General features: G+C 37.4%; 1 protein-coding gene across 4 annotated transcripts in view; it reads left to right on the top strand.

Moving 5' to 3' along the window:
* LOC114653566 (coagulation factor XIII A chain-like) overlaps positions 1 to 13,165 on the top strand; it is a 252,900-nt gene that overhangs the window by 72,343 nt on the left and 167,392 nt on the right. For all 4 annotated transcript variants that reach the window (XM_051929077.1, XM_051929078.1, XM_028803954.2 and 1 more), the window contains one exon: positions 10,816 to 10,934. In XM_051929077.1, coding sequence (XP_051785037.1) covers positions 10,816 to 10,934 — 119 coding nt within the window. The remainder of the gene's footprint in view (positions 1 to 10,815; positions 10,935 to 13,165) is intronic.

Here is a 13,165-nt window from a genome sequence, read left to right as displayed (position 1 = left end):
CAGGATTGGTTCCTGCCTTGTGCCCTGTGTTGGCTGGGATTGGCTCCAGCAGACCCCCGTGACCATGTGTTCGGATTCAGTGGGTTGGAAAATGGATGGATGGATATTCAGTGTACAAAGTCACTGGTGAACACAGCATACTCATTGTGAAAAACACTTTGGTGATGCCATTTAACACAACACTAACAATTTAAATTAATCAATTACCGTAACATAGAAATGTGGGAGAAAGAACGTGGTACATTATTAATATATAGTGAGTATAATATACAGGTAATAACTAAGCGGAGGTTCAAACCTACTCTATTTACAAATATAATAAAATACAAAATAGCATTATTAAAACATAGAACAATAAAATATGAAAATAACAATAATATGTGCATAGCAATATAGGCATTTTCATATTCACTATTATTAATACCTACTTTCCCAAGAATAAATTAAACTACTGTATGTGGAAGAGCCTGTAGGTATTCTTTTTAGAGTTGCTGTTAAAAGTAAAACATAACTGAAACATTAAAGCCATGAGCTGGTGTCTCACTTGTTTTTCTTGCCTTGTAATCATATAGTGGAAAATTTGGGATGGGAAATCCAAAGAAAATTTATAAAATGTGAATAATAATAATATTCTTTTGTAGTAATGTAATTAGAATGCTGCAAAAAATAATATCTACAAAACATAAGGTAAATTTTTCTGATAATGCACAATGGAAGTCAGGGACTTTCATTTGATTTCTCCTGCTGTCAGTTTGTTCAATGTGAAGTAAACTGACTGGTGAGAAGAAAATGGCAAGCACACCAAGAGGTCTTGTGTAGGCAAAATAATGGATCATTCTGTTGAAAATATAACAAACATTTCATTTACAGCAAAGTCAATGTTAGTAATGAACAATTCAGCATCATTGTTCTTCTGGACTAAAATTGGAGAGAGTGTGACTCTATTCATCTCACTAATTCCTCTAGAATTGTGGAAAATGAATGATGTCCATGTCCAACAAATTCAGACTTCTGCAGGCCAGAAACTTTCTTTCCGACAGAGTGGATTTTCTGTATTATAAGCATAGCAGTTTCATGGCTTTGAACTTTTCTTTCTAAAGTACATGATAACAAGAACCATATATTTTCAGGGGTTTCGTTCATTTTATGTAATATGTATATGTCTCTACTTGTGAGCAACAGGGGGCGTCACAGAATCCCAAACCTAGGACACGAATAGAGAGACAAGTCCCGGGTTCAAAATAAAACTTTATATTTTAAAGATGTCTCCATACAGCAATAACAACCACTCTTCTTCTTTCTTTTCTCTGCTACCCCTCTCAGACGAATGTTGTCGGTCTCTTCTCCTGGCTCCGACTCACTTGGACAAGACAGTGAAGTTCTTTTTATTGGAGACCTGGGAGTGCCTCCAGTTCCAGAGCATTGCTCATTAGAACCACTTCCAGGTCATATAGAAGTTACATAAAGTAGATAGTGTAACTCCGTGCAGCACCCCTAGTGGCACCCACGGACCCCAAAAGGGCTGTCTCACTGTACTACAATTCCTAGCATTCCATGGGTGCATCTGAATGGGTACCAAAACCCAGGGATGCTGCCATCTAGTGGGTCGGGTGAGCATATAGCCTTGATATGGAGACTCCCCGATCTCTCCATTGTATTGGCCAGTGAAGGGAAAGGTGCCAGTCCAAGTAGAGACGACAGCCCACGTGTGTTGTCCATTGTGTACTGCACAGGCATAAATGTTGTCTTAATTTTATACTGAAGTAAATAATAATAATGCAATTTATTGATCATTACATTGGCAATGTGGCAAAAGAAGTAATAACATCCATCCATCCATTTTCCAACCCGCACAATCTGAACACAGGGTCACGGGGGGTCTGCTGGAGCCAATCCCAGCCAACACAGGGCACAAGGCAGGAACCAATCCCAGGCAGGGTGGCAACCTACCGCAGGACCCACAAAAACACACCCACACACCAAGCACACACTAGGGCCAATTTAGAATCGCCAATCCACCTAGAAGTAATAACATTCACTCAGTAATTTACATAATTTTTAAAATGTTTATAACAATCCACAACTTTTTGTTTTAAGCAATATTTTCTAATTTTCTATCATATGGTCCAAGTAACTTCTTTTCTAGAAAAATTGATTTTTTTAGTGTGCCTTGTCCCAGGTTCTGCTGATGAAAGCCTTTAAACTTATTCTGCTTGTCTTTTCTACCTTAATAATTTAAGGAGCAGGCATTTTAAGGCTGTACTTAACAATAGTATCATCAAAATGTTGAAATTTGTGTTCTAACCATTTTTAATTTGGGAGGAGCTACTTAAACTATATAAAGCTTAATTTAGCAAGTTTTTTTCATTTTTTTAAAGCAGATCCACTTAGCTGCCATAGTTGCACAGCTCTGGATTTTACTTGGTCATTAATTGATGTCATAATCAGTTGGCACACAAAACTAAAAACAAAACATTAATAAGTATGCAGGCAACTTACTTGGTTTTAGCCATAAACAGACAGCCAAAATATAATAAAACAACATTTAATTCAATTTTTAAGGTGCTATACTAAACTGAAAAAACTGAAAGCTAAGAGTAGAGCTACATTGAGCTGCCAAGAAGTTGCTTCACATTGAAAATCTAACAGTACTGAGTATGGTTGCTTACCTAGTTAACTAGTTCATAAATGAGCATTAGAACTCCACAGTACTGAAAAGATAACTGCAAATGCAACAGCCACAAACAAAAAATGAAAAAGATGGTAAAAAAAATAAATAAAATGGCAAAGACAGTAACAGAACGGTTTGTAAATTCCAAAGTAATAAAAGATAATGCCTTGTTTTATAATGGCAGCCGATGCCTTTTGACTTACACCAAAATGCACCAAATAACACAAATTATTAACAAAAAATTCAAACTAATGCAGAAAGTATTGATCAGTGAAATTCAGCAAAAAATGTTTAACAGCAAATATGCTGTGTTTGCTGGTGATCTTGTTCGCCAAATATTTTCCTGAAAATATGCACTCCAGATAGCTTAGATGAACTTTCATGAATGCTTAATTCAGAGTAGCCAAACTGGGCTATTTTTGAAAGTGTTGTGCAGGGAAAATGTTTGGTATTTTCAAAGCATACATGTGAACCTGCACCACCCAACCCCCCAGTGTATCCATATTCCATGGCAGATACCCCCCCCAGGACGTCAACAGTGAGAAAACTCCACGGGGCACAGGACTTCAATTTCAGCAGAACTCCAAGGTGAAATGATGTCAACAGTGCCAAAATTCCAAGGGGGGAAGCAAGTAGACAGCCTCAGTCATTGGGCAGAAATATTTCCAAGATCTGGCAACCTTGGCTTACTGTAAGATTGTGGCCCTATTCTGCTTCAAGCATGCATGATGTCACGACAATATCCAGACAGATTTGCACCAGCATGCATTAGAAAAAAAATAAATAACTTGCAGCATTTGAGGGGTATTTTAGCAAAAGATTGTGAGTACTGTCATTAGATATAGAACACTGATCATCGTTTAATATATATATATATATATATATATATATATATATATATATATATATATATATATATATATATATATATATTGTGGGATATGGCCGGCCATTCATCCTGGCCAATACCCCCAGGCCGCTAGGTGGAGCCCTCCCTGTAGCGTGGAAGTGCCCCCAATGCCAGCAGAGAATTATGGACAGTGGACTTTTAATTCACAGCCCTGCTGGATACCATGGGGGCCGCCAGAGGACGCTGCAGGGAGGAGTAAGGACTATTTTCCCTACACCCAGGAAGTACGTCCCAGTCACATAGGCAGAAGGAATGACATGCTTCCGGGATGAAGAAGAGGATTTTTATCTGTCCCGGAAGTGATAGGAGATCACATGGACTGAGGGATTGGAAACACTTCCGGGTCAGGGAATATAAAAGGACTATGGGAAATCCCAGACGATGAGCTGAGTTGGGAGGCAGGGTGGCTAAGCATCTGGGAGTGGAGGATTGTTTATTTGAATATTGTTTATTGGAGATTTGTGGAGTGGAGGGTGCTTTGTGCACATTATTATTATAATAAATTCAATATTTGGACTTTTAAATGGTGTCTGGCGTGGTGTCCGAGGGTTCAAGGGAGCGAGAGCATCCCTATCTGTCACAATATATATATATATATATACTGCGGTGGGTTGGTGCCCTGCCCGGGGTTTGTTTCCTGCCTTGCGCCCTGTGTTGGCTGGGATTGGCTCCAGCAGACCCCCGTGACCCTGTAGTTAGGATATAGCGGGTTGGATAATGGATGGATGGATATCCATCGGTTCATGAATGTCTCTGAACATGTACAAACCGGGTTATGACCAAAAAGTTCACCAAACTTTTGCATCTGTTCACGACCACACTCTCAGTATACGAACAAGCCAGTTTCCCTTTCGGTTTGTGAGCGCCAATGATTTCCGCACGTGTTCAGTCCCTCCCTGTGCATTCTCTGTGCAGCAAGCGAGAGAGAGACACACACACACACACACACACACACACACACATGAGAGAGACACACTCACGCACGCACGCGAGAGAGAGAGACACACACACACACACACACTCGCGCACTAGAGAGAGAGGGCTGGCTGCATAAGGCCGAGAAGGCAGTTAAAGAATGCACCGAGCTTGTTTTTAAAGAGACTGATTCGAACATTGTTTTAACCTCATTGTATTTAATGAAGACTTTCTTCTATTGGATTTTAACCTCCACTTCACTTCTGTTTACAGCGATCGGTTCGTAGCGTGCATTGTTGCAATGTTACTTTTCTTGGTTGTTTATTAAATTACGGATTTTTCAAATGTTAATTTTTTTCCCTGTGTTTAAAACTCATTAAAAAAAGTGTTTTTAGCGAGCGGTTCGTAGCGCTATAGCGCAAACTCTTGCAATGTTAGTTTTCTCTGTTGTTCAATGTTTTCTCAGTGTTATTCAATGTTTTTACATTTAGTTTACTATTACGCTGTGCATTCTATGGTATAATTAACTATATTTGTGCTTAAAAATCCAAATCGGGTTACGACCAGAGTTTTGGAACAAATTACGGTCGTGACCCAAGGTTCCAATATATATAGTGAAGGTCATTAGCCGAGACCCCTGTCCATCAATGATGCCCATGCCGTGGAAAGACAGGGGGAGACGGTTTGCAAAGGGTATTGTCTCCCCCTAACCTTTAGGTGGCAGCCCCCCTGGGTTACACCATTCTCACGGGTTCCCACCAGGAGTATGCAGAATTGTAGTTCACTCCCTCAGCCCTGTTGGATCCCGTGGGGGCCAAACGTGGGTGGAAAAAGATCAGCAAGCCCTACTTTGTTGGACTTCAACCTTACCAGAAGTGCCTAAACCTTTGGCACACCGGAAGTATTCCTGCTTTAATTTGTCTGAAAAAAACTGGTGACTTTATTAGTTTGTTGTCAAATGAACTGAACTGTTTTCAATATTTTGACATAAACTCTTATTCTTTGTCTATGTAACATTTGCACAAATGTGTAAGAATATTGGACAAGTTCAGTCAGTTCAGGGTGCTACAGGAAAATAGTGTTCTTCAATTGTTACATTTCCTTATCTTTTAATATACTGTAGGCAGATTTAAATGTGATTTTGTTCCACATTTGTTTATTGCAATTTAATGTGCTATTATAATTTTAGATTACTTTGTAGACTGAGTATTCAAAAGTACCAGATTATGTCACCTTTAACAGTACAAAAAACAGATTAAAGGTAATTTCCATGCTTAAAAGTAAAGAAGGTAAAAGACACAACATTTTGGCTGTATAGTCTTTATCAGGTGTGAAAATGAAAAGAAAAAAAATAGCCTATCAAAAACAGAATTCACTTTCAATTCAAATTGTCTTGATAGTATTGGTGCACTGTACAAGGACAACACAGAATACAAAACACAAATATAAGAAGATAAAATATAAAATGATAAAATATGATACAGCAAACAAGGGCAATACAAAGAAATAAAGAGACAGAAGAATTAAAATGTCCCGGCAGTCTAATGTAAAGGAATACATAGATTCTGAATAGAGGCTCAGACCTGATTAGCAAGAATAACTGGAAACAAAAACTGTTAAGGTGGTGTGTTGTTTTGCCAGAGGGAAGTTGGATCAACAGTGATCTTTGTGGCCATCTTCCTTAGTCTGGACTCATATATGAATTGACATCAATGTGAATTTCCCATTGGGATTAATAAAGTATCTATCTATCTATCTATCTATCTATCTATCTATCTATCTATCTATCTATCTATCTATCTATCTATCTATCTATCTATCTACCTACCTACCTACCTACCTACCTACCTACCTACCTACCTACCTACCTACCTACCTACCTACCTACCTACCTACCTACCTACCTACCTATCTATCTATCTATCTATCTATCTATCTATCTATCTATCTATCTATCTATCTATCTATCTATCTATCTATCTATCTATCTATCTATCTATCTATCTATCTATCTATCTATCTATATCACTTCAATGTGTGGTAAGTTACAGCATATGATGCTTTCCTGGGCTTTGATGATGTGTTGCAGATGGACCTTAGCCTGAACAGAGGCAGCACCAAACCAGACAGTTAAAGATGAGGTCAGAATGGACTCAATGATGGGCTGTGTAGAATTGGACCAATATTGCTTGAGGAAGATTCAATTTCCTCAGCTGATGCAAAAGAACATTCTCTGATGGACTTTCTTAATAATGCATGTGATGTTATTGTCCTACCTAAGATTTGTGATATCCCAGTGCCCAGAAACTTAAATGATTCTGTCATCCCAATGGCTGAGCCATTTGTAGCATGTGATAGGTGAGCAGGTGATTGTTCCTTGAAATCTATGGTCAAGTTTTTTGAATGTTAAGGTCCAAATTATTATGGCTGCACCACAATGTAAGATTTTCCACCTCTTGTCTCTATATGTATTTATCATTGTTTGAAATGAGGGTATTAGTGTAATGTCATCTGCAAATTTAAGAGGTTTGACAGATGAATCATTAGAGGTACAGTAATTTTCATAAAGTGAGAAGAGTAGTGGGGAAGGACACATCCCTGCACTACACCAATACTAAGGGTTAATGAGTCAGACCTGTGTGTTACAATCGTATTCTGTAAGAAAGCCTGTGATCCAATGGCAGATTGAACTAGGCAAGTTGAACTGGATGAGTTTCTTATCTAGGAGCTCTGGGATGATTATATTGAAAGCAGAGCTAAAGTCCACAAACAAGATCCTAACATATGCCCTGGCTTATCAAGGTGTTGGTTTTGATTAAGCTGCAGATTCCTTGTACAGTGATGACAGGAGGTGGAAACTAAGAAAAAGAGGAGTGTGAAGTAATAATAGTAGCAGATATAGGTGGGGAAGGATGAAACAAAGTCAGGGCAGATGAAAGGAGAACAGGTGAATAGAAAGGATGAAGGGAAAAATAAAAAAAGTTTGTCTGTCATCAAGACCTGGAGAAATGTGTGATCCCAGCATGAGAATGAGTTTAGCTTCTTATGTTATTTTTTAAAAAGAGTATTTGAAGGTCTGTGGAAGAACCCTAACAGAAAGAACAGTGTGCCTATGATCAAGGGATGTAAAGTGTTCTATAATGGGCACAGTAAGGTCGTTAATTTTAATGTCTTGAACATGGTCCCTGAAATGGTCTTCTGGCCATCTCCCTGTTTCACCTATGCAGATGGAAGGACAGTTGCTAAAAGAAATGCAGTAAATAAGATTTTTAGACTAGCAAGAGGCCCATTGTTTAATGTTGAATTTACCAGAGGGACTAGGTGCAATGGCATTGTTGGTGACATATTTACAAGTGACACAGTGGAGAATGGGGTTCTTTTCTGTGAAGTGAGCTGTGAATGAGAAGATTGCGTAAATTAGGTGGTCTACAGAAGGAGATGATGGTAGGGTTAGGAAAAAATAGCTAATGTGGAAAGATCAGTCTGCAAAATGGTGAAAGTCTGTCTATTGGCCTGTGGGAGAAATAGAATGTTAGGGTGGAATAGGAGGAATAGCGGAATTAGAGTGGATGTTTCAAAGTCTACTCTTGGCTTGATTGAGGGCCCTTTCCACAGCATAAATGGATATCTTCTATCAATGAAGAAGCTTTTCATTCCGAGAGCTTCATTATAGAAGTACATAAAAAACACATCCATATCTAAAATGGTTCAATGTATCTTTTTTTTTCCTCAAGTTACAATCTGTTTACTTATTGACCTGTATATTTGCTTGCACTTTTATATTTTTACTTTTATCTGTATTTTCATATTTTGTATTTATGTATTACTTTAAACAGGGTGCTTGTCCAACAGAATATTCAAGCTCCAAAACAGGCCAGAATTTGAATGCAGGACTCTGGGGCTATGAGGCAGAAGTGCTAAACACTCCACTACAGCATTGACTATAGATTATTTTAATAGACACAACTTATGGTAGTTATACAAATATAATTACCAAATGCCTAATTATTTTACAAGTGTATGTATAGGTCTAGCATGTTTATTTGTTGACTAATAACATTTAGTGGAAGTGGTTATGATGACGTTTTTCATATATACTGTGTATTTTATACATTTTCTACATAAAAGATAAAAAATATTGTAAGGGTACTCTAGTTACTGCAAAGAATCAGTGAAGGATGCAACCGGAGAATATGAAATACGTTTGAAAATGTTACAGTATGCATTGTAGAAAATGTTTGTCTATAATTATTAATTATTATTATTATGTTTTATTAATGCAGACTAGAAAAATTATACCATTGCATTTTCCATTTGACTCCTGTCCCATTAGGGCTGATAGCTTATATAAAAGAATGCATATTAGGAATATAATGCAAGTAGGTGCCCTCTATATAGATCATGCAGATCCTCTCATTTTGCCAATATTACACGTTTGTACTGATTGATAGTCAAACTGTGTCAGAGTTTGTTTATGCCAGGTAGTCCATGTCACTTTTTCTTTTATTTCAAACATGTTATTTGCTTAAACAGTAGGTACTTAATGAAGGGATTGCCTTTTCACTACTGTTTGAGTTTTTAAATAGCAAATTTATGCATCCTCTGTGAATGTAGTATCTTTCCAAAGGCAAATGATTTAAAATATTTTATGGAAACAATAACTAGAAGGGGCGGCACGGTGGCGCAGCGGGTAGCGCTGCTGCCTCACAGTTGGGAGACCTGGAGACCTGGGTTCGCTTCCCAGGTCCTCCCTGCGTGGAGTTTGCATGTTCTCCCCGGGCGCTCCGGTTTCCTCCCACAGTCCAAAGACATGCAGGTTAGGTGGATTGGCGATTCTAAATTGGCGTTTGTGTGTGTCCTGCGGTGGGTTGGCACCCTGCCCGGGATTGGTTCCTGCCTTGTGCCCTGTGTTGGCTGGGATTGGCTCCAGCAGACCCCCGTGACCCTGTGTTCGGGCTCAGCGGGTTGGAAAATGGATGGATGGATAACTAGAAGAATATAGACACTGTATTAGATTTCCTAGTCTTGCCCACTTTTATTAAGTAAAACAAGACTCCAGTTTAACCTCAACTATGGAATTAGTGCAACAAAAATTGTTCATGGATTTTGTCATCTCTGCATCCATCTGTTTTTCTACTATTAAAATTAAACAGATTGCACATCAAAAGCTTTTCCTTCTTAATTAGATTTTATACTGTACAACAGTTGTGCTGTCTTGTGTTTCTTGCTTGGATTAATGGGTGACATAAATAAATACTCATTCAACTAGCAATTATTTTTCACTTTTCAGACAGGTAATTCATCTCCAAAGATCAATTATGAGAAGCACTTTGTGACAGTGTAAACTACATAAATATTTATTTTTTATAGTAAGAAATCAATGTGGAAACACAAAATATGATTTATCACTTCTTAGTTCGTAGACACCTGACCATTTTTATGTAATTTATGTAAATAATAAGTTGACAAAAGTTGCAGTAGGACATTATTTTAATCTTCTTTTCTATTTAGGTAAAAAAAAATCAAAATAACTCTTTTAGATTTTAAGGTGAACCTGGAGCAAAGAAGATTGTTCCCTTTTTATTTTGTAAGTTGAAAGAGTCTTACAACATACTGACTACTCAACTTATAATGGCATTATGATTGCCAGTTTAGAAATGTATCCTCTGTCATATTCAAAAGTAATAATAACAGCAATATGCAAGACCATTAAAATGGGGGCTATTGGGGAAGGACAACCCAACAATAATTAAGTCTCAGCTAAGTAAAAAATGATGAGGCTTCCTTTGTACCCTTTTGCTCTTTGAATTCCGGTCCAGACACTTTTGGTGAGGAGTTTCCCTTTTTCCCTTCATGTCTGTGTGGATTTTTTCCTGGTATGCTATTTTTCCTCTCATATGCCAAATACATGCAGGTTATGAACAACTCTAAATTACCTTCATTGGAGTGAGAGGAAACGTGCATGTATGTTGCTCTATGTTGACTGTCTTTCCTATTCAAGATTGGTACCTGCCCTGTACTTGATGTAGATGTTACAAGCAATAACTCCTGAGACCCTGAGCTAGATTACATATATGAGTGGAATAATTCCTGAATATGTGGATCAGATTCTTTGCATGTGCATCTCCTTAAATGCAGGCCAGGAATGTCAATACCCTTGCCCTCCAACAAGTCAAGTGGGATGTTTGCTAAAGAAACTCCTAAATCCATCACTCTTCTAACCAAAGCTAGTTATCTGAATACCGTATAGTGAACTGATATTTGTAGATGATGGTTTACAAGATCTTTACACTCAATTTTTGAATATCTTGTACTTTAGATGATTCGGTATTCCTGAGTGATGAAGAGGAGAGAAAGGAGTATGTACTAAATGAATATGGAACCATTTATTATGGGGAGGCAAGTAATGTGGAATGCAGACCATGGAATTTTGGTCAGGTAAGTTTCCTTCTTGTACTCTTAAACTGACACTTTGTTTTAATTTCTCTACACATTCACGACACTAAAATTATGTATAGCATATTGAGAGCATTTGCAGACACTACTGAAAAAAAAATTCAGGTGAAGAATGTAACTTTACTTCGACAAAAACAAATCAACCAATAATTTCACTATAATGTAAGGTGTGTAACAATCCCCTAAAAATCAGAAAGATATCTTTATAAAATAATTTATCCAATTTTTTCCTTACTTTATTTACTTCATATAGTTCTTACTGCACAGAATTTCAGTCACATCACTGCTGTGATTTAGCTAACCAATTTCGTGGAAAAACCTTTCCTCTGTTTTCAAAGAAGGCAGTCACAAAATCCAGATGAGAATGTAGAACATTTCTTTATTTGCACCGTGTCATGCACGGATGTCTCAGTCCTTGAAGTGAGCAATCTATTAAACAATTCATCCATCCATCCATCCATTGTCCAACCCGCTATATCCTAACTACAGCGGTCACGGGGGTCTGCTGGAGCCAATCCCAGCCAACACAGGGCGCAAGGCAGGAAACAAACCTCAGGCAGGGCGCCAGCCCACCGTAGGGACAATTCATCTTCTTTTATACTTTTTTCTAATTATATCACCTTATCTAATACATCATATCATCCGACTCTATTTAATATGCAGAACTTTATCACCTCCTCCAATCAACTGATGCCACCAGTAATTTCTGACTCTTGTTGATTCTCCCATTATTCTGAACACTGTTTCATTAAGAGGGGGATTTTGCGGATTATCTTATTGATCTTAGCACTGCATTCATTCTGCTATATCTTTACACACGCACACACACACACTTATAATAAATTGTAAAGGATTATTATATATTAACTAAAAATCTTGAACCCTTTGTTCATGCTCTGCATGCTGATATGACTAAAGTATACTGTCCTAAACCTTTCATATATAATAATGCTGCACCATTTGTAAAATCTTTAAACCAATTAATCAACCCTTGATGGGACCCCAGTCTGCCATATATGGTATCTGAAATGGTTTATTTTGTGAATGTACATTGTTGAATTAAGGTATCCAAAAGACCATTTTTTCTTCATGTGGTACTACTACAACTGAAACCAGAGAAAGGTGTGTCACAATATTGAGAACTCCGCTCTGGGCTCTTAAATGCCTGGGTAAGAAGCTTTAGGTCAGACAATGTTATAGAGCACTCTGGTTCAACTTTTTAAAAAATATGCAGGTGTGACCTGCTGTTGTTCAGTTTTTCAGGGTTAGGACACATTCCTGAAACCCTTCTCTAACTAGAATACACTAAACCCTTGTAATACAGTAGTGTTCCCTCAGCATGCAGATTCCAGTTTAAATCGCAAGTGGTTTAACTTTTTCTGTTATGTAGGTTTCATCTTGGGAATCAAAATTCCCCTCATGGTTTAAAAACAGGCTGTTAGATTGACTGTTGCCTTGAAATTTCTTCATTTTGTGTATTTCTGTGACAGTCGTTTATGATCTTCAGTAGCGTTTCTTTTAAGTAAGTATTTAACTTAACATGGATATATATGGAATGTGGAAGAAAATCAGATTACTTAAAGAAAAACCATGTGTGCAAAAGGAGGACCTTTAAACACAGCAACTGAAACTAGGCCTATTGAACTATGTGAAGGCCTCACTGCCCACCTTGGCATCATTTCCTCCTACATTTTCCTGTCGAGATATTTATTTATTTCTCATTCACTGATACTAGGACTGTGAGTCACTATAATATATACTATGTGTAATATATTTTATTTTATAATATATGTAACATATTGTATGCTTTTTATAGTTATATACAGTACAGTATATTCATGATGTTGATTGGAGGAATATACAATGATTTGCTCCAAATCACACACTGAACCTGTGGTTTATGATCTGTTTGCATTAAAAACTCTACCCACCTGTTTTTTTTTTTTGTTTAAAGTTGAAATATAGAGTTTGTGAACTGTTACATATTTTTTGCTTTTTGTTGAATGACAGCTGACATTAATATTCTAAATATTCTCTCCTTACGTGCTAGTCATTTTTCCCTAGTGCTAATTCCTCTTCAGACCAATGCCTCCATCTCTCGTGCTTTTTTCCTAATTTAACACTTGTCTTGTCCACTATATTATGATTCTCTTCACTACTCTTTTCTGCCTCTTTATTTAATTTCAGAAACCCTGTCTGTCTTTTTTATTTGT

This window comes from Erpetoichthys calabaricus, chromosome 6 (genome assembly GCF_900747795.2).
Source record: "Erpetoichthys calabaricus chromosome 6, fErpCal1.3, whole genome shotgun sequence".
NCBI classification, from domain to species: Eukaryota; Metazoa; Chordata; class Cladistia; order Polypteriformes; family Polypteridae; genus Erpetoichthys; species Erpetoichthys calabaricus.
This window is presented reverse-complemented; position numbering and strand designations above follow the sequence as displayed.